This window comes from Scyliorhinus canicula, chromosome 5, assembly GCF_902713615.1.
Source record: "Scyliorhinus canicula chromosome 5, sScyCan1.1, whole genome shotgun sequence".
Lineage (NCBI taxonomy): Eukaryota > Metazoa > Chordata > Chondrichthyes > Carcharhiniformes > Scyliorhinidae > Scyliorhinus > Scyliorhinus canicula.
The window spans coordinates 184,425,584-184,453,517 of NC_052150.1; the positions used below are offsets into that span (position 1 = coordinate 184,425,584).

Here is a 27,934-nt window from a genome sequence, read left to right on the forward strand (position 1 = left end):
AAAGATTATTAGGTGTTAAATGATCAGAATGAAATGGTGAGATAGGGCATATGTAGAGATGATTGCAAGCGAGATCAGTGCTATGGGCCATCAATATAAGATTGTTATTAATGATTACACCATGAATTCATTGAATTTATTACACCATGAATTCATTGAATTTATTCATCCATTTTGCGGTTGTAATGTAGAACTCCATACAATGGAATAACTGGTGCATGGCCTAAATGCATTTACTTTGTAAATGTATTGGCAATGTGACAGTATAACCTGAGTTGAGAAATTAACTGCACCGCACCTGCATACCAACAAATTCATTTTTTGCAGTATCATTCATCACTGTCAATCAACCCGACGATGAATGTGATTATTTACCCTCATTTCTTTGGAGCACCTAACCTTTGAAAATTGGGGCTGGACGCCATATTCATGCAAGAATCAGAAATGTTGCTGACTTATTTTCTTCTAAAACAAAGATCCACTACTCTCTGGACTTAATATTGATTTCATTTGTAAAGACATTGATTTCTGCCATTTATAATTGGCAAACAGTTTTCACTCACTAACCTTAGCAATTCTGAAAAGCTTCATTTACTTTCAGAATTAGTCAAAATCTGCTTAGGGTTGCAGCTTTGTAGTTTTCCAAATCAATAATTGTCACTAAAACTTTATTTATAAACCTTTAATAATAGTAATTCAAACAATTCTGTATACTGCTGACATTTGGCAGTCCTCTGTGTGCAGTCAACATTTAAAAGAGAATGGCACACAACCTTATTTTGGTTCATGACGCTGAAGTATTTGATCATGAGAACATAAGAACGAGGAGTAGGCTCTTTGACCCCTGGTGCCTGTTATGCCATTCATGGCTGAACTCCTCAGCCTCAACTCGATTCCATGAGAACAGCTGCCTCGTTCCCCGCTACTGGTGACCATGCCCCATGAATTCAAATCCATTTCTCCCACACCAATCTTTGGAGCATGCATTTGTGTATTTAATCTTATTGATCCTGTACCAATTAGAATCATAGAATAGAATCCCTACAGTGCCGGAGGAGGCCATTCAGCCCATCAGACATCAATCCTCCGAAAGAACACTCTGCACAGGTTCACTCTCCCGCCCTGTGCCCATAACCCCACCTCACCTGCACATCCCCTGGACACTGGGGCAATTCAGCATGCTCAATCCATCTAACCTGAACACCCTTGGACAGTGGGAGGAAACCGGAACACCCCGAGGAAACCCACGTACACGCAGGGAGAAAATGCAGTCTCCACACAGTTAACCAAGGCCGGAATTGAACTCTGGTCCCTGGTGCTGTGAGGCAGCAGTGCTCACCACTGATCCACCCTGCTGCCTGTCTCGTAGCTCGGGTAGTAATCCAGATAGTATTACTTTGTTTAGCCTTTTAACTTGCCCCGAGCTTCTCGTATTCCCTCAGCAGAACCTCTCTCCTTGTTCTGTCTATATCAATGGTACCTACCTGGACCACGGCAGCTGGATCCTTTCTCTCCCACTTCAGATTCCCCTGCAGCCCTGTTGAGATGTCCTTAACCTTGACACCAGGTAGGCAACACAGCCTTTGGCACTCTCGATTGTGCCCACAGAGAACAGTGTCTCGGCCTCAAAGGGGGCAGGGCTGGTGTTGCTGATGGTGCTGCCTTCGTTCACCCTGGATGTTTCTTTTGGTGTTTGTCCAGGAGTGCCTTAGTTATGGCAAGCGGTAGCTGGAAACATGGTTGGAAGTAACTGAGGGATAGTTTTGAGTGGCTACCTTTTGGGCTTTGACAAAGAGTCATCAGACTCGAAATGTTAGCTCTTTTCTCTCCTGACAGATGCTGCCAGACTTGCTGAGATTTTCCAGCATTTTCTCTTTCGTTTCAGATTCCAGCATCCGCAGTAATTTGCTTTTCTTCCTCTTGGGCTACTCCAAGGTGACATATTAGGCTCAAACACTTCCTGCTGGAGTGTATGAAATTTAGCTCTCCTACGGTTTCTTCCCCCTTGGTGCAGTGTGCGGCATTGAGAGACTTGATGAGATGGTCTCCGACCTCTGGGTCCCCTGCTGCTTCATATGCCTTTTGGAGGGCAGCACTCTCTTCAACTAAGCATGGGACATAGATGGGTTGGTAACCTTGGGGAATTACCATGCAAGCTACTTTGCAGATGGCACCACAGCGACGGTTATGGTCTTCCTCAAGAGTGATGTTTCATAGTGGGATTGTTGACATGCTGCATTCCAAGATTTCACTGTATCTTGTCCAGTTGACTTTCCAGAGGTTCCATCGCATCTTCTTGGGTCTTTTGACGACTGGAACATGTAGGCCTATGTGAACGAGTGGAGGACGGTGTTGGCTGCATGGAAGAAATTTAAGACGAGGCTCTGTGCAGTGTGCAAAGCCCCATTAAAAGGACTGACCCAGTTCAGCTCGGGAGAGAAATTCCTATGCCATCTGCCTCTTGACTCAACCCCCTGACATTGATACCTAGACCGGGCCCGAAATGTGAACTTGTCAAAACTTGAACAATACTGCAACACATGGCGACTCCAGCCAAGCCTTATGAAAACAGTCCCCAGCCTCTCCTCCTTTAGTATGTAAAAGCCAATAAAGAGCTTGACTTCAAATGAATGGCTACAAGTTAAAGCACAACCCAACTCCAACATATCTGCACGCCATCATAGAAGAATGTCCAATCCACAGAATCCGTGGAGGCATATCCACACTCAACAGAATCCATGGAGGCCTATCCACACTCAACACAGCAGGACTGGAAGCGACTTGGCTTGGGCTCTTTGCATTTGTAAATAAAATTGGGCTGAACAGTCCATATTGCAATAGACATGAATGTAAGAAAACTCAAAGTAGATTATCATTGAGGCCAGATTTGCTGTATTCTGTGCTGTGATGCACCCACTGTCGTAATAAGTATTGTGGCATTAGAAAGGATTTTGTAAATGATCGATTATTATTCCTGATATTGATGTTCAAAGTGTTCACTCAAAAATGAAATTATTTTCAGTGGAAGAAAATATTGTGAACTGATTGTATGAACGATGGAGGGATAAATTACTTTGAGTGTGAATTCAAATTTTAACATGTTTCAAACATTGAATCATTAGAAGGAAAAAAAATAACCAAAAAAATTTCAAAATCACTACTCCTGTACTTCCTTTTTCAAACCAAACTGATCAGTATCTATTTAGGAATGGGCTTTCAAACCGAACTGATCAATATCTATTAAGGAATGGGCAGATGGAGAATATATGCTTTTGGGGAGATCTTAACATAGCAAAAAATTTGTAGACCAGCCAGTCACTTCTGCGGAGTAACCTGCCCAACAGTTTCTCTTAGCCAGAAAGGTGGTATCGTAGTGGTAATGTTATTGGTCTACTGATCCAGAGGACCAGACTGATGCTCCATTAATAAATCTGGAATTAAAAAGCTATTGTCAGTAATAGTGACCATGCATTCGTTGTCAATTGTTGTAAAAAGTCATCTGTTTCACTAATGCCCTGTGAGGAAGGAAATCTGCTGTCCTTCGCTCAGAATATCACACCACCAAGCTTGAGGCACAAACTAGCGTTACAGACCCTTGGCGGTTGTGGCAAGGTCTAAACAACATAATGGGCTACAAAGCGAAGCGGAGCAGCATCTCCAGCAGCAACGTACCCCTCCCAAATTAACTTAATGCATTCTACGCACGGTTTAAGCAGGAAACCAACAATCCTCTGTCCTGTGTCCGAGCAGCCCATAACACACCCATACCCACCATCACAGCTTCCGAAATCGGATCGGCCTTCCTGTAAGTGAACCCTCTGAAGGCGACGGGTCCGGATGGGATCCCTGGTCGTGCTCTTGGAGCCTGCGCAGACCAGCTGGCAAATGTGTTTGCGGACATTGTCCCTACTCTGCACCGAGGTCCCCACCTGCTTCAAGAAGACCACCATCATACTGGCAAACGTGCTTCAATGACTACCGTCTGGTGACCCTGACTTCAGTCGTAATGAAGTGCTTCGAGAAGTTGGCCATGAAGCGCGTCACCTCCATACTCCCAGAACGCCTTGATCCACTGCAATTCGTATACAGCCGGAACCGGTCCACAGCAGACGCCATTTCCCTGGCCCTACGCTCATCCCAAGAGCATCTAAATAGCAAGGACTCCGACATCAGACTCCTATTTATTGATTACAGCTCAGCCTTCAACACCATAATCCCAACCAAGCTCTTATCAAAGCTTCAAATCCTAGGACTTGACTCCTCAATCCGCAACTGGATCCCTACTTTCTGACCCACAGGCCATAATCAGTAAGAAAAAACAGCAACACCTCCACAATAGTCACCAATACTGGGGCCCCGCAAGGCTGTGTACTTAGCCCCCTACTGTACACCCTGTGCACACACACATGACTGCGTGGCAAAATTTGGTCCCAATTCCATCTACGAGTTTGCTGACGATACGACCATAGTGGGCCGGATCTTGCAAAACGATGAGTCAGAATACAGGAGGGAGGTTGAGAACCTAGTGGAGTGGTGCAGCGACAACAATCTCTCCCTCAATGCCAGCAAAACTAAAGAGCTGGCCATTGATTTGAGGAAGCAATGTACTTGACACACCCCTGTCTGCATCAACGGGGCCGAGGTGGAGATGGTTAACAGCTTCAAATTCCAAGTGGTGCACATCACGAAAACTCTGTCCTGGTCCACCAATGTTTTTTTAAAAAATAATTTTTATTAAGATTTTCACTAAATATAAACAACAAAACAATATTAACAAAACAACCATGGTAAAAACCCAAGAACAACACCCACCCAACTACAAAAGCAACTGCAAACAAAAGAAGAAGAAAACAAACAACAAAAGGGAAAGAGATAACACCCACCACATCCCACAAACCCATGTACACAGTTCTCCCTCCCACCGAACCAAACCCCCTGCTGCTGCTGCCGGCCTATTTCCCTACCGTTCCGCCAGGAAGTCCAGGAAAGGCTGCCACCGTCTAAAGAACCCCTGTGCTGATCCCCTCAGGGCAAATTTCACCTTCTCCAATTTAATAAACCCCGCCATATCATTGATCCAGGCCTCCACGCTTGGGGGCCTCACATCCTTCCACTGAAGAAGAATCCTCCGCCGGGCTACTAGGGACGCAAAGATCAGGACTCTGGCCTCTTTCGCCTCCTAGACTTCCGGCTCCACTGCAACCCCAAAAATTGCAAGTCCCCAGCCTGGCTTGACCCTGGATCCCACCACCCTCGACACCGTCCTTGCTACCCCCTTCCAAAACTCCCCCAGCGCTGGGCATGCCCAAAACATATGGGCGTGGTTCGCTGGGCTCCCCGAGCACCTAGCACACCTGTCTTCGTCCCCGAAAAACCTACTCATCCTCGTCCCAGTCATGTGGGCCCTTTGCAGCACCTTGAACTGTATGAGGCTAAGCCTCGCACATGAAGAGGAGGAATTCACCCTTTCCAGGGCATCCGCCCACGTCCCCTCCTCAATCTCCTCACCCAGCTCCTCTTCCCATTTACCCGTCAGTTCCTCCACCGAGGCCTCATCTACCTCCTACATTACCTGGTATATGTCCGAAATCCTCCATCCTCCAACCCACACCCCCGAGAGCACCCTGTCCCGTACCCCACGTGGGGGCAACAAGGGGAACCCCTCCACCTGCCACCTGGCAAACGCCCTAACCTGCATGTACCGAAACATGTTCCCCGGGGGGGAGCCCAAACTTCCCCTCTAACTCCCCCAAGCTCGCGAACCTCCCCTCCACAAACAGGTCCCTCAACCTCCTAACCCCTACCCTGTGCCAGCCCATAAATCTGCCATCAATGCTCCCAGGAACAAACCGATGGTTCCCCTGTATCGGGGCCTCCATCGAACTCCCCACTTCTCCCCTATGCCGTCTCCATTGCCCCCAAATTGTGAGGGTAGCCGCCGCCACCGGGCTCGTGGTATACCTCATTGGAGGGAGCGGCAACGGCGCCGTTACCAGCACCTCCAGGCTCGTGCCCACACAGGACTCCTGCTCCTTCCTCTTCCATGCTGCCCCTTCCCCGTCCATTACCCACTTACGCACCATCGCCGCGTTGGCAGCCCAGTAGTACCCACAGAGGGTGGGCAGCGCCAGCCCCCTCCCTATCCCTGCCCCGTTCCAAGAACACTCTTCTCACCCTCGGAATCCCATGCGCCCACACAAATCCCGTAATACTCCTGTTGACCCTCCTAAAAAAGGCCTTCGGGATAGGATGGGGAGGCACTGGAACAGGAACAAAAACCTCGGGAGCACCGTCATCTTAACGGACTTCACCCTCCCCGCCAGTGACAGCGGTAACATATCCCACCTTTTGAACTCCTCCTCCATCTGCTCCACCAACCTTGTGAGGTTGAGCTTGTGCAGGGCACCTCAGCTCCCAGCTACCTGGACTCCTAGGTACCTGAAGCTCTTCCCTTCCCTTCCTGCTTCAGTGGGAGCCTACCAATCCCCCCCTCCTGATCCCCCGGGTGCACCACGAATAACTCGCTCTTGCCCAGGTTCAGCTTATACTCAGAGAAGCCCCCGAATTCACTAAGAATCCTCATCACCTCTGGCATCCCCCCCACCGGGTCTGCCACATACAGCAACAGGTCGTCCGCATAAAGCAACACTCGATACTCCTCCCCACCCCGCACCAGGCCCCTCCATTTCCCTGACTCCCTCAATGCCATGGCCAGGAGCTCAATTGCCAACACACAGAGCAAGGGGGGACAGGGGACACCCCTGTCTCATCCCCCGGTACAGCCAAAAGTACTCCGACCTCCTCCTATTCGTGGCTGCACTCGCCATCGGGGCCTCATAGAGCAACCTCACCCAACGGACAAACCCCTCCCCAAACCCAGGGCCGGCTCAAGGTACCGGCAACTCGGGCAGTCGCCCAGGGCGCCATGTGCTAGGGGGCGCCATCAAGGAGTGCGGGTCCCGCGCATGCGCAGTTGGGCCGGTGCCAACCAGCGCATGCGCGGTGGCCGCCCTCCCTCAGGCCGCCCCGCACAAACATGGCGGATGGATCCAGGCTCGCTGGTGGTCACTCTGGCCCCCCCCCCGACCCCGCCGCCCCCCCCCCCCCCCCCCCCCCCCCCCCTGTAGGGCGCCGAAGTTCAGCTTGCCCGGGGCGCCAGCAACCCTAGGGCCGGCGCTGCCCAAACCCAAACCTCGCCAACACCCCCCACAGATACCCCCACTCAACCCTATCAAAGGCCTTCTCCGCATCTAATGCCACCACTATCTCTGCCTCCCCTTCCACAGCCGGCATCATAATAACGTTGAGGAGCCATCGTACGTTTGCATTCAACTGCCTTCCCTTCACAAACCCCGTCTGGTCCTCATGAATGACCCCCGGCATTCATCCTCTATTCCTCTATTCTTGTGGCTAGGATCTTTGCCAGCAGCTTGTCGTCTACATTTAGCAGCGAGATCGGCCTATATGACCCACACTGCAGAGGGTCCTTGTCCCGCTTCAGGATCAAGGAAATCAGCGCCCGTGACATAGTTGGGGGCAAAGCCCCCCCTCCCTTGCCTCGTTAAAGGTCCGGACCAACAGGGGGCCCAACAGGTCCGCATACCTTTTTATAAAATTCGGCCGGAAACCCATCCGGCCCCGGTTTATTCCCCGACTGCATGCTCCCTATCCCTTTAACCAACTCCTCCAGCTCAATCGGCGCACCCAGTCCCTCCACCTGCCCCTCCTCCACCCTCGGAAATCGCAGCTTGTCCAAGAACCCCCCGCCACCGGGGGTTCAGACCAGTACAGTTCCCCATAGAAGTCCCTGAAGACTCCATTGACTTTTACCCCCCTCCGCACCACATTCCCAGCTCTATCCGTCACTCCCCCGAATTTCCCTGGCCGCGTCCTGCTTTCGGAGCTGGTGTGCCAGCATCCTGCTCGCCTTCTCCCCATATTCATACACCGCCCCCTGTGCTTTCCTCTGAGCTTCCGCCTTTTTGGTAGTCAATAGGTCGAACCTGGCCTGAAGGCTATGCCTCTCCCCCAGCAATCCCTCCTCCGGAGCCTCCGCATATCTCCTATCCACCCTCACCATCTCCCCTATCGGTCTCTCCCTCTACTCCCCCTCTCCCTGTGGGTTCGGATGGAAAGCAACCCCCCTCTAGTCACCGCATTCAATGCCTCCAAGACCGTCCCCAGTCGGACCTCCCCGTTATCGTTGGCCTCAAGGTACCTCTCAATACACCCCCGAACCCTCTCGGCCACCTCCTCATCTGTCAGCAGCCCCACCTCCAAGCACCAGAGCGGACGTTGGTCCCTCTCCTCTCCCAGCCCGAGGTCCACCCAGTGCGGGGCATGATCTGAAATGGCAATGGCAGAGTATTCAACATCCTCCACCGTTGAAACCAGCCCCCTGCTCAGGACAAAAAAATCAATCCTTGAATAGGCCTTATGCACGTGGGAGAAAAATGAGTGCTCCCTGGCCCTTGGCCCCGCAAACCTCCAGGGATCCACCCCTCCCATCTGGCCTATAAATCCCCATAACATCTTAGCCGCCGCTGGCTTCCTACCTGTCCGGGACTTGGATCCCCCCCCCCCCCCCCCCCCCCCAGCACCCCTGCATCCTCCAGCTCCTTCCTGACGGTTTCAGCCAGCAACCCGGTTACCCCCCCCCCCCCCAGAGCAAAAATCAAACACAATTACATTATCATACAAAATCCCCCGTCTTAGACCCTCAGTTTGAGTCCAGTTTCTCGGCCTTCACAAAGGCCCACGCCTCCTCCGGGGACTCAAAATAATGGTGCCGGTCCTTGTCGGTGACCCACAGACGCGCCGGCTGCAACATGCCAAACTTCACGGTCCGTCTGTGGAGCACCGCCGTCGTCCGGTTGAACCCGGCCCTCCGCTTAGCCACCTCCGCACTCCAGTCCTGGAAGATCCGCACCTCCGTGTTCTCCCACTTGCTGCTCCGCTCCTTCTTGGCCCACCGGAGCACGCACTCACGATCAACGAACCGGTGAAACCGCACCAACACCGCCCGCGGCGGCTCGTTCTGCTTGGGCCTCCTAGCCAGAATTCTGTGGGCCCCCTCCAACTCCAGGGGCCCCTGGAAGGACCCAGCTCCCATCAAAGAGTTCAGCATAACGACCCACATAGGCCGCCAGGTCCGACCCCTCCAGCCCCTCCGTGAGGCCCAGGATCCGCAAATTCTTCCGCCTCGACTGGTTGTCCAGCTCCTCGAACTGCTCCTGCCACCTTTTATGGAGCGCCTCGTGCATCTCCACCTTCCCCGCGACGGCCATGGCCTCATCCTCCATTTCGGAGGCTTGCTGCTGCAGCTCCCGGATCGCGGCCCCCTGGGCTGTCTGAGTCTCCATCAGCTCTCTGGTGGTAGCCTTCAGCGACTCCAGCAGCTCCACCTTAAGCTCCTGGAAGCAGCGCAGCAGAGTCTCCTGCTGCTCCTGCGCCCACGGCCTCAGCTCCTCAAGGCCTCTGCCGGCCGCCATTTTGTTTTTCTTCCCCCGCTTTTCCAGGGGTGCTTCCACCGTTTTTCTTCTTACCCCACTCCTGGTCCGGACCATAGGACCGTAGGGATCGACTCCAGTCCCCTTCCCATGTCGGGATTCGTTGACGAAGTTCCGTTGGGGGCCATGAAAAGAGCCCTAAAGTCCGTTATTCGCGGGAGCTGCCAATCGTGCGGCTTAGCTCCGCATTGCCGCCACCGGAAGTCCCTGAACGCTACCACCAAGAAAGCACAACAGCGCCTATACGTCCTCGGGAAACTAAGGAAATTTGACATGCTCACATTAACCCTTACCAACCTTTACAGATGCACCATAGAAAGCATCCTATCTGGCTGAATCACAGCCTCGTATGGCAACTGTTCGGCCCAAGACCGCAAGAAACTTTTGAGAGTTGTGAACACATCCCAGTCCATCTCACGAACCTGCCTCCCATCCATTGACTCCATCTACACCTCCCGCTGCCTGGGGAAAGCGAGCAGCTAAATCAAAGACCCGCCCGCACGGCTTACTCACTCTTCCAACTTCTTCCATCGAGCAGGAGATGCAAAAGACTGAGAACACGCACAAACAGACTCAAAAACAGCTTCTTTCCCACTGTTACCAGACTTCACAACAACCCTCTTACTGCCTTAACTCACTAACACTACACGCCTGTATGCTTCACTCTATGCCGGTGTTATGTCATTACATTGTGTATCTTGTATTGCCCTATTATGTATTTTATTTTCATGTACTTAATAATCTGTTGAGCTGCTTGCAGAAAAATACTTTTCACTGTGCCTCTGTATATGTGACAATTAACAAAATCCAATCCATGTGACTCCAGACACAACAATGTGGTTGAATCGTAAATGCCCTCTGAAATCGCCTAGCAAGCCACTCCGTTGTATCCAACCACGACAAAGTCCACCTTCCTGACATCTGGGTGCTTGTGGCAAAATTGGAAGAGCTGTCCCACAGACTGATCAAGCATCTATTTACCGCCGAAAAGGATAAGAACAACAGATTGATTGAAACGCCACTTGCAAATTCCCCCCCACGCCACGCACCGTCCTGATTTGGAACTATATAGTCGTTCCTTCACTGTGGCTGGGTCAATAACAGCATTGTGGGTGTACCCACACCACATGGACTGCAACGGTTCAAGGATGCTACTCACCATCACCTTCGCAACAAGAATGAGAGATGGGCAATAAAAATGTTGGCCTTACCAGTGATGCCCATGTCCTGTGAAAAGTTTTTAAAAGCCCTCTAATGAAGCTTTTACCCCAGGTCCTAAGGCAGTCCATTTTTTAAAACTTATTTTATTAGAAACATGTATCAAAACAGGTGACAGCGAATACAGGTTTACCCCAGGAAACATACTTCCCAACAATCAACTATATAGTCTGTAAGATTTTTCCCCTTTTTCACCCCCCCCCCCCCCCCCCGGCAACGAACAGCCTCTCAAACACGGTCACAAACACCCCCCACCTTTCCTCAAACCCTCACTGATGAGCCCCTAAACTCATACTTTACCTTTCCTAATCGCTGGAAGTCGTACTGATCACCCCACGAAGCCCTGTCCATTCCCTCGCTACCTGAATCCCCAAATACCTAAACCTATCCCTCACTACCGTGAATGGCATTCCCCCTAAATTAACCCACTGTCCCAGCTCATTCACAGGGAATACCTTGCTTTTCCCTACATTCAGCTTGTACCCTGAGAAACCTCCCCAGCAGGCCCATAATTGTTCCCATACTCTCCAACGGATCCGAAACATACAGCAAGAGGTCATTGGCATAGATCCCGATGCTCCCTCTGCCCTGATAATCTCCCGCCACTCTGCCGATCCCCTGCGAGTCATCGCCAATTGCTCTTTGGCCAGCGCAAACAGCAGTGGTGACAGCGGGCACCTCTGCCCCGTACCCCTGTGTAAGTCAAAGCTTTGTGAGCTCATATAATTAGTCCTCGCCCTTACCCTTGCTGCCACATACAGCAACTGAACCCATGCCGCAAATTTCGGGTCAAACCCAAACCTTCCCAAAAGCTCGAATAAGCACCGTCACTCCACCTGATCAAATGCCTTCTCCACATCCGTGGACACCATCACCTCCAGTACCAGAGCCCCCGACGGATTCATCACAACATTCAACAGCCGTCTTATATTACTCGCGAGCTGCCTGCCCTTCACAAAGCCTGTCTGATCTTCTGCAACCAACCCCAGGGACACAATCCTCCATCCTCCCCACCAACAACTTAGCCAATACTTTAACATCAATGTTCAGTAGTGATATGGGCCTACACAAACTATATTCCACCGTGTCCTTCCCCTTTTTCAGGATCAGTGTGATTACTGCCTACGTCATCGTCTCCGGCAACTCCCCCGTCTCCAGTGCTTCATTAAATGCCCCCAACAGAATTCCTTACAAAATTCCTCCGGATACCCATCCGACCCAGGGGCCTTCTTTAACTTCATACCCCTGACACTATCGAGCACCTCCCTCAGCCCCAGGGGCTCCTCCAATGCCTGCCTCTTTGCTTTCTCCACCTGGGAAAATTCCAACTTGTCCAGAACCCGCCCCATGTCCCCCTCTCCTCCTGGTTCTGTCTCATAAAGTCCCTGGTAGTACTCCGTAAATGCCTCATTTATTATCTGGCTCTGACACCACATCCCCAGCCCCAGTCCGTATCTTCAATATTTCCTTGGATACAGCCTGGCTCCGCAGCTGATGCGGCTCGCCTTCTCTCCATACTCATCTTGCCCTACGCAGTTGCCCTACCTCCGTCCCTGTTGTCAGCCTGTCAAACTGCCCCTGCAACTTTTTCCTCCTTGCCAATCCCTCCATAGTGGGCACCCTCGAATATTCCCTGTCCTCCACCACTATCTTACGAGACGGTCATGTTCCTACCTCCTTTCTTTATTCGCATGAGCCTGAAAGAAAATAATTTCCCCCCAGACCACTGCCTTCAGTGCTTCCCAAAAAATGGCCACCGACACCTCCCCATTTTGATTCAACTCCACATACTCCTTAATCGCTGCCCGCACCTTATCACAAAAACCTGCGTGCGTCAACAACCCTGAGTCAAACTTCCACCCCGACCTCTGCTCTCGTCCCGATCTAAACCGAATCTCCAGTCAGTGTGGCGCATACTCTGCCCCCTCCACCCCAACCAAAATTTCGCGACTCACTACAAAGTAATTAATCCTCGAATACACATTATTGATATGTGAAAAGAAGGAATACTCCCTTCCCCTGGGTTCTGAATCAACTCCAGCCTCCCGGATTGCCTTGATCCATTAGTTTGCCTACCGCTGCAACAGGTTCACAGCCATCTCCATGGCCCTGCACTCTACCCTGGAACACCTGGATAACAAAGACACCTATGTCAGACTCCTATTTATCAACTGCAGCTCAGCCTTCAACACCATCATTCTTACGAAACACATCTCCAAACTCGGTGGCCTTGGCCTCGGCTCCTCCCTCTGCGACTGGATCCTGAACTTTCTAACCCACAGGCCACAATCAGTAAGGTTAGGCAACAACACCTCCTCCACGATTATCCTCAATACCGGTGCCCCACAAGGCTGTGGCCTCAGCCCCCTACTATACAAAGATCAAAGAACAGCACAGGAACAGGCTCTTCGGCCCTCTAAGCCCGCGCCGACCACGCTGCCTGTCTAAACTAAAATCTACACCTCCTGGGTCCGTATCTGTCTATTCCCATCCTATTCATGTATTTGTCAAGATGCCCCTTAAATGTCACTATCGTCCCTGCTTCCACCACCGCCTCTGGCAGCGGGTTCCAGACAACCACTACCCTCTGTGTAAAAAAAAAAACTTGCCTCGTACATCTCCTCTAAACCATGCCCCTCTCACATTAAACCTAATTGACCCCTCTACGCTGGGGAAAAGCCTCTGACTATCCACTGTCTATTCCCCTCATAATTTTGTGGACAAAAGGATTGTTCGGAAAGCATTTTGTCTTGTTGACATATATCGTAAATAGTACAGTCATCATACTACCAGATGAGGGCCAAGTTTGAGAAGGTGGAGCCTTCGTGAATAACCTCAACCAGTACAGGAATGGAACCCACGCTGTTGGCCTTTCTCTTCGTCGGGAGTCAGATGTACAATCAACTGAGCTAAACCAGCCCTCGGTTATACTCCTTGTACACCTATGACTGTGGCCAAATTCCCCTCCAACTCAATTTTCAAATTTGCTGATGACACCACAGTAGTGGGTCGGATTTCAAACTATGACGAGACCGAGTACAGGAATGAGATAGAGAATCTGGTGAACTGGTGCGACGACAATAATCTCTCCCTCAATGTCAACAAAATGAAGGAGATTGTCATCGACTTCAGGAAACGTAGTGGAGAACATGCCCCCGTCTACATCAATGGGAACGAAGTAGAAAGGGTCGAGAGCTTCAAGTTTTTAGGTGTCCAGATCACCAACAACCTTTCCTGGTCACCCCCATGCCGACACTATAGTTAAGAAAGCCCACCGACGACTCTACTTTCTCATAAGACTAAGGTAATTTGGTATGTCAACTACGACTCCCACCAATTTCTCCAGATATACCATAGAAAGCATTCTTTCCGATTGTATCACAGCTTGGTATGGAGCCTGCTCTGCCAAGACCACAGGAAATTACAAAAGGTTGTGAATGTAGCCCAATCCATCACGCAAACCAGCCTCCCATCCATCGACTCTACAATTCCTGCTGCCTTAGAAAGGCAGCCAGCATAATTAAGGACCCCACGCATCCTGGACATACTCTCTTCCACCTTCTTCCGTTAGGAAAAAGATACCAAAGTTTGAGGTCACGTACCAACCGACTCAAACAGCTTCTTCCCTACTGCCATCAGACTTTTGAATGGGCCTACCTCATATTAAGTTGATCTTTTCTCTACACCTTGCTATAACTGTAACATTATATTCTGCAGTCTCTCCTTCCTTCCCTATGTACGGTATGCATTGTTTGTACAGCGTGCAAAAAACAATACTTTTCACTGTACATTAATATATGTGACAATAATAAATCAAATCAAAAAAAATGAAAGAGCCATGGATCCACCATACCCATCCTCTCCATAAACACAGGTCCCTTGCCATTCGTACCCTACCCATCGACCTGGTGCTCGACCTGTCCACACTCGGCTCCAGGACACAGTTAGAATCTTTTCCCATGATCAACTGGTGCGTAGCCAAATCCGGGATTGCTACCAGCAACCCCCTCATAAAACCCACATTTTTCCAATTTGGGGCATACACATTTACCAACACCACTGGTGCCCCTTCTAATACCCCACTCACAATCACATATTGCCCAACCGGGTCGCTCACCACCTTTGCACTCTCAAATCCCATTTTTTTGCTCTTTAAAATCGCCACTCCCCTCAATTTCAAATCAAACCCCGAGTGCAAATCCTGCCTGATCCACCCCTTCCTTCACCTAACCTGGTCCTGCTCCTACAGAAAGACCACCCCCGGTTTCAAGCTCCTGAGGTGCACGATCTCCCGTGACCTTTTAACCGGCCCATTCGGTCCCCGGATGTTCCATGTTACCAGCCTTACCGGAGGCTTCTGCCTCCAATCCCCTCTGCCGTCCGTCATCTTCCTTACTACTTCTCCCCACCCCCCCACTTCAATTCCACTCTGTACCTAGCCCTTCCCAGATGGCCCCTTTCTCCACCCATGACACCATGTCATCTCTCACCCCCTGCCACGTCACAACAACCTTCCCCCTCCCCGGCCATCCCGCTCTGCCTTTTCCCCCAGCACCTCACTTCCGTTCACCAGTATAGCCTGCTGGCGCAGCAGCCCCTGCCCAAACGCACTCGCCAATTACCTCTCTCTATCCCCCCCCCCCACTCCTGAGCTCAAGGAGGAGTCTCCCTGTTGACCTTGCCCTCTCCCACCCAAAGACCTCTCCTGAACTCCAGGCAGCCTTCTCCAAAGGCAAATAGAGAAATGTTAAACATTAACAGTCCCAGAAAATAGGAGGGGGGGAATGGCAACATCCATCCCCACATAAACTTTCCACCACTTACAATCCCAACAGTAAACACAGACCCCTCCCCCCAGAAAAAGATGGACATTCCCCAATCCCTACCTCCACTTATAACATGCTCCCAACCATTGCAAAGTGCTAGCATGCCGGTCCCCAAGCATTGTCCGTGCAATTCTCCCCCAGTTTATGCTCCACAATGAAGTCTTCGGATGCTTCTGGGGTCTCAAAATAATACTCGTGGCCTCCGAATAGTAGCCATAATTTCACACGGTACAGCACCCCAAACCTGATCTGCCGCCAGTGCAGCACCTCCTTGGCCTTTTTGAAGCTTGCACATCGCTTTCCCAACTCGGCTCCAATGTCCTGATAAATTCTGACCCTATTCCCCTTACCGTTGCAGGTATGCTTCTCTGTGGCCCTCTGTAGAATCTTCTCTCTCTTCAAATTTGTGGACCCTAACGATCACCGCCTGCAACGGCTCCCCAACTCTCGGCTTCTGTCTCAGGGACCTATGCGCTCGGTCCACTTCAGGCGCCTTATCTAGCCGCCCTTCTGCCTCTAGCCCCGCCAACATCTTTGAGACCTACATCTTGACACTCACACCTTCCATGCCTTCAGGCAGGCCCACTATTCACAGTTTCTGCCTTCTCGAGCATTCTCGTGTTCCTCCACCTTTGCCTAAACCGTTTTACAAAGATCTCCTCCGCCTCCTGAGTCACCACACCACTGTGGTCCGAGATCACTCCTTCTGTCTCCCGAATCTGTGACCCCTACACCTCCAAACACTACTTCACCCGTTCCAAAAAACTCTTTAGGTGTGTCACTGCTTCTCCAATGGCCTATGCGAGATCTTCCTGCATTTGTTCCCTCTGCTGCTGGAATTCAGATTTAATAAAGGCCATCCAGTCAAGTTGAAGCCTTCCAGCTTGCACCAGCCCTTCCCCCGCCTGCATGCTTAAAGTGGCTTTTGTTGCTGCTGCAGCACAAGTCTGCTCCAATATTTCAACCGAACTCTCACTGTTTTCTGTGGGTCTGGTAGCCAGCAGACATACCTTTCCCGGGGGAAAGTACACCTCCAACATTCACTAACGCCTTTTCATCAAAGTTCCACCCCGTATTGGGTAAAAAGAGCTATTTTCTGTGACCTTGAGCAGGAGCTTATGGTCTTATGGAGCTGCCCTGTATGTGACCACTCACTCCATGATGCACACCGCAAGTCAGGACAGTCCATTCCATGCATTCATTATCCAGAAGCAGAAGATAAATAAATGTAAATCAGTTTTGTTTTCACCATTCCTCCTTTTAAATTTGAGGCTGTAGAAACTTGTTCCTTTGGGGGGGAAATGTTGCTGTGTGATAGGTGAAACTCTTGAATGTTTCCAAGCAGATAAAATGTGAATAAGTTCACATCGATTGTTTTACAAATACTGCATAATACTTTGGCCTGATCGGGTGAATGCTCGTTTTCCATCTTGTTCTTGAATTACATAAAAAATATGGAAATTAGGTAGAAACATTTAGACTTCTGTTGTAGATTAAAACATTTGTATAACACATCTGGCAGAGTAAGTACCCTGATGTTTTGCCCCAATGATTCAATTATCTTATTCGAAAGATCATCATTTTATATTTTCATCAGTCAGATGACTTTTTTTTGATGTTTTTTAATCTTTATGATTGTTGTACAACATATTCACCTTGACGTTTCACTTGCGCGTTCCATTGCTGGAGTTTGGGATTGTTACTACTTGAAACCAATTTAATTTGAGCAAGTTATTCTTAAAGTTTCAAATTTACTGTTTATGTACTCAGCAAGCATCCTTTGATTATCTCAGGAATGCCCTATTGGGATGTATTTTGGGAACTCTCTGCAGCAGAAAGCTCAGTAAACTGTACCAAAAATAGAACCACTGTCCTTTGGTTTTGTTAAATTGGTTACAAAATCTTGTTTTTCACACAAATTAAGATTTCAAGATAATTCTAGTTCAAAGAGCAATGCAATCTCGTATATTTTTCTATTTTCCGTTTTTTTCTCTTTTCAACAACAAACGGAAAACCTAGAAAGGACTGTTTACTTAAGAGTCGTTTTGTTCAGTATTGGTCAACTTGAGGAAATGCAGACGGCTCTAAAAACAGCGGGTAAAAGCAGGTAGCATTTGGTAGTTGCTGCACCAAATACTGCATTAACAAAGCTTGAAGGGTGTAGTGAAAAGGAAAGAAACACCAGTGAATCATGAACAACTTTGCTGTGAGTTGTTGAGGTAGTATGAATGCAGTGTGTTCACTCAGTTGCATTTTAATGAAATCTTGCTGGAAGATTTCAACTGACTTGTATGTACCCAAGTGGAACTGATTTCACTCATCTCTTCACCCCTTAATATTATCATCTTATCTCTGAAAGGTTGTGATTCATAATGTGATAAAATCCCATGGGTCCCAGCAAGTGGGCTTTTTATGTGCCAGCTGTTAAGCTTAACCGACAGCCAGCCCTGATCCGGCCCACTTATAGTTTTCATTGGGTGCCAAGAGATCGTGTCCAGCAGGCAATTCTGAGTGGCCTTTTGCCTCCGTTATCTTGTCCATTGGGATCAGGATTTATGGATCAATTGATCAAGTTACATTATTTTGTACTATACTTGGGAAGGACTCAAAACAGATTCAAGAATAATTTTCATGCTAACTTCATAACACACTAAGGCATCAGACTGTCCTCTTAAAAAAAAATATAAAATAAAATTTTCAGCCTATTTTTCAGAGATGAACAAATTTGGTTCAATTGTGATCAACTGGAGCAGAGAAAACTGAAGAGGAGATTTGCCACTTAACACAAGGTCGTGATCTTTTTCTTGAAATGCATGGGATCAGTGACAACCAAGACTTCACCATAAATTAATCTTATGGACTAGATTTGTTTGAAGAATAGCAATATTTTGGGAACTGTTGGATCACTGGAGTAGTCGGTGAATAATGTAATCGATACCGATCAGGAAGATGTTGGATTCAGGCTCCAATCTGCGTTGTTAGATTGTTATGATTGTATGATTAGATTCTAATTGGGTAGAGTTCTGATGCAACAATTGGCCTTGTTATTCTTGAATTGAAGGTTAAGTGAAGTCCGACGCAAGCTTGTCCTTCTCGTATATCTTGTATATTCCACAAGGATTTATGAGTGTTTTTGGAGTGGAAAGCATGGAATCATTGGGAAGTTAACTGTACTGGGTGAAGCTAATACTATGCTTAGTGAAGAAAATGCTGAGTGCATGTGTTGCCATTTTCCATCAATCACATAGTTCAGTGCAAATCTAGAATTATAAAGATATACTCTGCTGAGTATTGCATATTCTACTCAAGAAAGATCTTTCTGCAGCATTAATAACTTGTTGCTGCAGTGGTTTTACGGAAGAGACTCAAGATAGTTGTTCAGCTGGGGTAGAATGTGAACAATGTCATAGAGAAAACTAGCCTCATTAAATTCTGTGCGCGGTTTTTGATGTTGAAATCAAGGATGTGAGATGTATTTTCTTTGCAACTTTAGGTCTGCCGATGTAATAGCTATTCTTCTCCAAAAGTACTCCGCCAAGTAAAGCATGTTTGAGACTAATATATGAATATGTATTAAGAGAACATGAGACGTAGGAGTAGGTGACTTGGACCTTCGAGCCTGCTCTGCCATTCATTGAGATCATGGCTGAAATGATTGTAACCTCAACTCCAAATTCCCACCTACCACAGATAACCTTTCATCCCATTGCTTCTCAATAACCTATATACCTCTGCCGTAAGGTATTCATACGATCATGCTACAAGTGTGAATTGTTCCTTGTTAAAAGTCCCATTTGTCACTAGTTCTATTAAGTATCTCTCCATTGTGCAGTCCAGTGTGGAATGGGCATTATTTCTCACTGAACAGATTTTCAAGTCCCAATTGTCAGTAGTTCTATAAACAGCAAGGAACAGTTAGCACTTGTAGCATGTTTTTGTATTGAAATGTTTTAAGTGATTTACTTGGTTATGTGCTCATCGAGAACAATAGCTGTTAATAGAATCGTAGAATTTGCAGTGCAGAAGGAGGTCATTCAGCTCATCGAGTCTGCACCAGCCCTTGGAAAGATCACCCCACTTAAGCCCATCCCAGTAACCCCGCCTAACCTTTTTAGCATGGCTTATCCACCTAACCTGTACAGCTGTTACATAGGTAAACCGAAGATTGCTCCAATTTTACCAGCCCTGGCAATCATCTGTGCAATTTATTTTCTTACATGTTTACTGGATATTATTGCCAATGCAAAGTCAGGAGATTTTATAATTTTAGAGAACTGCTGCTGGAAGGGAACAGTGATGGGTGGATAATATTGCAGTTCGTCTTTGTCTGTGGAATTAGTGACATGTTCTGGGCAGTTCTGAATGGTGTGCATCATTGTGCAAAGTTCATTGCTGTTTGTACATATTTGTTTGTTTGACTGCCTCTTGTTTTTTTTCCTGATGGGAATTAACCAGTCCATAAATTCTGGTGTCATCGAACTTGACATTCTTGTTTGTGCCAATGTCCAAGGGGCCATTTGCACAGACTTAGCAATTAGTTAACTAGTTTGACAAACTAGGAGAGACTGAGTCGGGAGGCATTGAATATTTCACTCCCAAAGACCTGTGTAGCTGTTGCAGTAATGACTTCATTCATCCAACCCTGATGTTTCAAACCTCTGGAGAATATGTTTGCCAAGTTTAACAGCTGTGCCAGTATTCTGTAAGTAGTCAAATTTTCCATGAAGCTTGATATCAAACTATACAGAACGTTGTTGGAATGCTGAATGTTACTAGCTTCAGAGCATGGCAAAAGTTGAATCTGCATTTTTGTCTTGAACCCTAAGAACAAAAGTAAAAACTTGTATTTCTATAGAACCTTTCATGTTCTTTGAATATTGCATAGAGGTTCACATTAGCACTTTGGAAGTTTAGATGTTATGTTGGCAAATGCAGCAGCCAGGTTGTGTATACTGTAGTAGAACGTGATAGATATTAAAGAGCAAATAAACTTGTGGTATTGGTTGACGGATGGCCAACTACAGGACCACATCTACTCATTGAAAAGCAACATAAGATTTTTGGTTTATACCAGAGCAGAGGGAGAATATCTTAGTTCAACATTTCAGTCAAAAGATGACACATCCAAAAGTACAGCACTTTGCCACAGCTACATTACTGTTGGTTGAGATCTTGGGTTAAAGCTCCAATCTGGAGAATTGAGCACGTGACTAGCTCATTCGGCTAACAGTGCTTTCCAAAAGGCCCAGATTCCTTTTCATTTTCAACAAGCTGCCACTTGAGAATTTGCAAAGTTTAATATTGCATTTTTTTTCACCTTTATTCTTTCATGGGATGTGGGCATTGCAGGCAGGACGCATTTGTTGCCCCTTTTCAATGTTCTTGCCAGGCCATTTTAGTGGGTGGTTACAAGTCAATCGCATTGCTGTGTGCCTGGAGGCATTATGTAACCACAATATATGAGATTATATTTCATGCATGACATGCTGTTTTTGGCATTTGATAAGCTTTAACAACATAGAAATGAACAGGTCTTTAGTCCATCTCGCTGGTGGACCTTGAACTGTGGGACTTGGCTGCCTTCTCTGTTGGCGAGTATCTCTGAAAGTGTAATCTTGGAGTAGTTTATAATTAATAAGGTGAAACGTTTATGTGGCTTAAGCTGATTTGAAATCTGAATGTGTTCTGGAAAATACTTTGCACTGAAATTCAAACTTGTTGCACTGCCTACCTGTCAAAATGCCATTAAGTGTGCTCTATACTCAGTGTTAAAACAGCAGCACTGAAATTGATGTTGTAACGTTAGCAAAATGTCACCAATTTAGTTGAAAATTGTAGAATTATTGAAATATTGAAGGGAGAAACTCCGCCCAATCCATGTCAGTACTGTCTGAGAAAGCTATCTAATTTGGCCGACTTCCTGTTCCTACCCCATAAACTGATGATCTTGTTCTTTTTCAAGTAAATATCCAATTCCCTTTTGAAACTTGCTTCCACCACTTTTGAGGTTGTGCATTGATCATTCCTGCATTTTTAAAAAAAAAGCGCATCCTCAGTTTCACCAGACTGGCACCTCGCTTTTGCAATGTTGTTCCACATTCAAAATAAACTAGGATTGACCCTAGATAGATTGAGGGATACACCAGACCATGTGATGGATTGTAACATAAATTTCTGCAGCTGCTGATGGCACAGTTCCTCGTGGATGTCCAGTTTTGAGCAGTTAAAACAGTTTTTCATGTATCCCATTTGGCATGGTGGTCATGCCACACAACTGGATTGAGGGTGTTCTCCATGGGTGTTGGTCAGTCCTGTCAATGTTATAGATGCATCTGCAACTATTTGCCTCAACCACTCCCAGTAGTAGCATGTTCCAAATTCTTATCACACTCTGGGTGGAAGAAATTCTTCTGAATTCCCTACTTTAGTTCTTGGCGACTGTCTTATATTGGTGGTTGCGATTGGAAACATTCTCTGTTTATCCACTCTTATTAAAACCTTCAATAATTTAATTGACCTCTGTGAGATCATCCTCAGTCATTATTTTCCAAGACAAAAGGAAGCCCATGCTGTTTATCCTTTACCAAGAAGTCCATTTTCATAGTTCTGTCATCCGTTAAAATCTCTGCACTCGCTCCTGTGCCTCAATATCCTTGTAAAAAGACAGCCAGAACTGCAGACTGTAATTCAAGTGTTGCTTAAGCAACGTTTGATACAACTTTAGCATTGCTTTTCAATTCGGTCTTGGAGGTGATACTCTAGATCGGATATTTCTATTATTGGTATTTTCCTGTGGAAATAATTCTAAATTCTAAATGCCTTATTTTAGAAAAATGATATATGAATGAAATAAGTAAAATTAGTTCCTGCAATGAATCTCTTTGTCATGAGGCAGAACGCAGCACAATAAGATTGTGCAACCAACAGTGAAGCAAAATTGTGCTCGAGTCTGTAGCAGCCTTGAACCCATACATGTTTTATGAAAAAAAAATTGAAGAGTACCAAATTATTTTTTCCAATTAAGGGGCAATTTACAGGCCAACGCACCTACCCTGCACATTTTTGGGTTGTGGGGGTAAGACCCACGCAAACACAGGGAAAATGTAATGTGCAAACTCCACACGGACAGTGACCCAGGGCTGGGATCAAACCCGGGTCTTAGGCACCATGAGGCAGCAGTGATAACCACTGCGCTGCCCTGCTGCCCGAACCCATACAAATAACCAGTAACACTTTAAAGCCTCACCAGAAGCATTTTCGGCAATAGGGCTCTGTGTAATGTGCCAGACTGTCTCCTGTCGAGGGTTTTCAATCCATGGTGTTACAAAGATGCTACAAGCTGAACCAAGCGTGCACACAGCATGATTTTGGATGGCTGAAGAGATAAATAAACATGATCCTACTTTCTGTTCCGTTGGTTTGAGTTTGTTTCAAACTAGAGTGATTTTGTTAAGATGGAAGCAACCAAGTCCATAAGTTCATTCACCTCCTGTTGTGGATCAGTCAACAAAATACCTGGTAGAGCTTTTTGATTTGTGATGGTCAACTGTGACAAATTAGAGTACCTATTAATCTAGCAAAGTACTTTGCGTAGTGCAGGATAAACCAATAACCTTCACATTTCACAGGGCTATTCACCTTGTATGTTGCTCTTATAGGTTGCCAGGTGATAATGCTTCCTGTAAAAATTAGTTAAAATGTTGTTTCATCCAGACGATTCTTTCTAATTCAATTGTTGGGTCAGTCACTTCACGGGAAACCAATGTGCTTGTATTTCACAGTTTAGCTTTCGTGAAAAAGAGATTATAGACCTGATTTTCTAACTCTGCTTTCTTCAAGTCTCTGAAAAGGATCCGGTAGGACCCAGTCACCGCATGTTACCGGACAGAATACGGCCCTTTGGCCAATCCATTGGCCACCAGCCAACCAATCGAACCGAGTCCCACCCTGTCTCTCCAGTCCCACAAAGTCTTTTGTTCTGCTCGAAAACTAGCACCATGTATTATCATGGAATCCCTACAGTGCAGAAGGAGGCCATTCAGCCCATAGGGCCCGCCCAATCCTTCGAAAGAGCACCCTACCTCGGCCTAATTCCCTGTTCCAACTATGTTGCATCTTTTTGAATTCCTCATTCTCTTGGCTCCTAAGTCCATTAAACATCCATGGATCAAAATGATAATAACAAAAGAAAGAAAGAGAACTGAGGGAATCAGCAGGAAGGGCCCATACAATATAATTGGTGTCCTCCCATAAAATATTTATTTTAATTTGTTCTATGGATTGCTGAAAAAAAAAGACGGCCAAGCTTCTCATCAGGACACTTTGCAAGAATACCGATTATAAGGGGAGAGCAACAATTTGTACCGTGTGTCAAGAAAGTGCTGATTGGTTGCCAAGTAGACTGGTGGAGGCGTTGCTATTGAGAATGCACAAATTGACAGTTAACAGAAAAATACTTTTCACTGTACCTTGGTACACATGACAAATAAATCCATCCAACTGCCAAGCATTGTTTGAAATTTAGGCCAGGCAGTTTGACTCTGATTGGCCAAGGCATTGTGATGAGTGAATGAATGGCTGTCACTTATTTTGTTCAGCTGAAACAGGCAGAGTGTATGTATTATTTTCTACATTTGTCTGCAAAGAACAGGATCCGGTATAGCCTCTGGTACATGCAAATATGCCTCACGGCGAGCTCAACTGACCATCTTAAATTGGTTGTCGGCGTAATTCTTTGCATGCAGTACAAATTATAATTTTCCCATTATATTTGTGTTCTTGCGAAGTGTCCTGATGAGTGCAAGATAAACATCTGCAACATTTTTATCCAGCAATATTTTGTACTACCAAACAATTATTTGTTCTCTGAATGTTGATGAGGCTACATTTATTGATTATCCCGAGTTGGCTTGAAGATGGTATTTTAATTGGGGGGGGGGGGGGGGGGGGGAAGGGGGGGGGGGGGGGGTGTGCTGTGCGCGCGCATTCAGGAAATTATGTATATAAAGTAACATCACACTTGGTTCTGGGAAAAACAGATAAATATTTTACAGATATTGTTCATGTTACTTATTCTTCTGCCACTTCGGTCAGTGTGGTTGTACCATCAAATCTATCTACTGCAAATGTTTCATGCAGACAGACAAAGCAAGTGATAGCTTTATTTCTTGGTAGGATTTTTCACTTTTTGTGGATATTGCGAACTATGAAAGGGGGACTGTTGACCAGGACATCTTGATGTTCTTTGGTTAATGCCACATTAGCAGGCAGATGGGACCTTGGTTTAAATTTCCAACAAAACAATTTTCAGTGTAACAAGGAAGTCAAATACCACCCTAATCCATAATGTCTATAAAAATTAATATCCAAGAGAATCCCCTGAGAACTGGCAAATCTATATTATTTTGGAACTGAGGGGCAAATTTGTCATCCCACATTGTAGATTTCATGTAAGGTTCTCAATTGTTACATTTTGACTTTTTGACCTCCTTCTTCACCAGAACCTGCTTCAGTGGACAAGTCAGCATCTCAGTCTTGTGCGACCCCTTCGTCGTCGTCCTCAGGAATGACTCCTGCTTCTCAGACCCCATCAGCCACCACATCTACAGTCCCAGTGTCACCTGTTCCTCAGTCACCTATCCCTCCTCTACTACAGGATCCAAATCTTTTGAGGCAATTACTTCCTGCTTTACAAGCCACCTTACAGCTTAACAATGCTAATGTGGATATGTCAAAGATAAATGAAGGTAAGCAACAGCTTTCTCTGTTAATGTGATTCTAATGCTTAAAATAGGTCAGAGGAAGAATTTAACTTCGTATAAGATGAGAAAGGTGAAAAGACTTCAAACTTGCTCTTGTAATAAAATGTGATACCTAATGTAACAAAATTTATTTCAATCACAATTTGCTGATTAACTTAATGACAGTGTTTTGTACATTGATTTTTCACCCTGAACATCAGAATAGGCTTTACACCCTCATTTCTTGTTCATTTCTACTAAACTTTCAAATTATTGTTCAACCTCAACCAAGTATTGTTTTCAGTTAAGGGTGCCACACTTTAAGAAGCTTGCCGAGCTCTTGGGGAATATGGAATGAATTTAGTGGAATGAAACAGCGAGGAAGGACTTAAATTATGTGGCGAGATTGAACAAGTTGGGGTTATCCTGAGTTCCATTGAATATGTAATAAAGAAATTGTCCTTGCTACCCAAACAGCCCTTGTTCCACTTGAGCCACCACCCAAACTTCTTCGTCTAACTCTATCAACTCAACCTTCTATTTCCTTTGCCCTTAGATGCTTTGCTAGCTTCCCTTAACCTCTCTGCATTTAACAAGAGATTTGATACAGATGTGCAAAATTGTGGGTTCTGATAGAGTAAATAAAGATAAACTGTATTCCATGGCAAAAGGATCACGAACCAGAGGACTTTAAGCATGCGTAGAAGAACCTGAGGTGACATGAGGAAACAGTTTTTTTTTAAGCGTTATTGTAGTCTGGAATCCACTGGTGGTGGGAGCAGGTTCAGCAGTACCACTCAAAAGGGAATTGGACACAAGGAAGCATATTGTAAAGTTAGGAGGAAAAATGAGCGTATGGGATTAATTGCACAGCTCTACCAAAGACCCGGCATAGGTATGATGTGTGCTGCATTATTCTGGGATTTGCCTTGTATAATGTGCTTTCCGTTGGTAGGACAACCAAATTACATAGTTGTTTTTCAGGTTTGTGATGCAGTAAAATGCAAGATTGGAGATGTGAATTCTGTGCTAAAAGGTTTCCTTAGCTGAACAAATGATCATCAAACCATTTTAGTTTATTAAGTCTGTTGCTCTTTCGGCACCGGGGTCACCAATTAATGTTGCCAATTAATAATGATGCTCTTTAGAGTCGGCATGTATCAAATAATACCACCACAAGGCTTTACCGTATATCGATCAAAGGACCACACAATCAGTTAGTCAGTTCAAGTTCAAAGATGGTTTATTTGCACGCAAGAATTACTTCGACATGCAACACAAAAACTACAAGTTAAACTACACTAACAACTGCAATAACCTCCACTTAACTTCATGGCAACCGGCTCTATGCAGATGGACAATGCCTTTATCCAGATCTTGCGTGGCTGGGTGGAAGAAGGGGCTCAGTTTCTGCTGGGCTCATCCGTCTGGTAGCAATCATTGGTCTTGAACATGTCTGTCTGGTCATTATGCTGCACTTGGGTTGGCATAGGCCGGATCCAAGAGAGACTGAGTACATGGCTGTGTCTCCTCTTATCCCTCTGGGATTTCGCACTCTTTGGGGCGGTCCTTAACTTGGACCCAATAATTTGACAGGCTTCGATCACTGCCTTCGATTTTGGCCAATAAAGGGGCGGGTGCCTTCATGGCTGGGCGAGCCCTTAGCGGTCATTGACCATGGCTGTTTGCGCTCCCTGAGTAAAGGGAGTGGCGCTGATTAGTCTGTATCTGTATGGGTTACCTGAGTACAGTTCTTTTGTTCTAGGGAAATGGGACATTAGAATGCAAACGAGCAGGGGTTTCGATCGTGTCTAGCCATCTGGGTTGCAAATGTACGCACAAGCTCTTAGTCTGTCTGAGTCCTGGATTGGCCATAATTCCCGTGATCCTTTGCAGATGGCCATCTGAGATGGCTACAAGTCAAGTTATTGCACTGCTCATGTCTCAATAGAAGCATCTTGAACTACCCACGGTAGCATTATGCTGGTCGTGCCTTCTGGTTTAATGGTCTCACAGCAAAAGTTGCATGTTCTTGGGTGAGACAAAAGGCATGTACCTAGTGGCCAACACTGATCCTTGGTGTCTTGCCCCACCTCTGTTGAATTAATGAAGGAAAAAGTATGATTTTGTTTTTTTTTGCTGAATGGCCTCTCTGGGATTCTGAGCCAAAGGAACAAAGTCAAAATCATCAAACATTACAAGGGAGGAAATAGTATCCCTTGTGTTGGTTAAGTAATTCTCTTCAGATAATATTTGAAAGAAGCTTGGCTACCTTCAATACACTAAATATCAGTTTATATACTGAGATGTACAAGTATGAGCAACAGGTCACAAGAGCTCCAATGATAGGTGACCAAGCATTCCATCCACCTTCATCGTACACAGAGTGCATCCTCCTTTACTGGGTGGTCCTACCTTCACTAACTCTTGAGATTTCTGAAAAGGCTTTTTCTATGCTAATAAATGCTTTAACTATGCTGTTTTTTATGACCTGCGAGCCTTCTTTCAGATGTCCTTTTAATCTGTTTGTTCAATTCCCTACTGCAGTTTATAATTCCTCATCATGTGCTTCCTCAATTTTCAATTTCGTTCAAATCCATTCATCCACAGAATTCTGGCCTCTGTATCGAGTTTTGCATTT

At 46.4% G+C, this 27,934-nt stretch overlaps 1 protein-coding gene across 3 annotated transcripts in view; it reads left to right on the forward strand.

The window, feature by feature from the left end:
* The window catches only part of waca (WW domain containing adaptor with coiled-coil a), a 148,928-nt gene that overhangs the window by 45,129 nt on the left and 75,865 nt on the right, over nt 1-27,934 (forward strand). For all 3 annotated transcript variants that reach the window (XM_038798211.1, XM_038798213.1, XM_038798212.1), the window contains one exon: nt 25,054-25,299. In XM_038798211.1, coding sequence (XP_038654139.1) covers nt 25,054-25,299 — 246 coding nt within the window. The remainder of the gene's footprint in view (nt 1-25,053; nt 25,300-27,934) is intronic.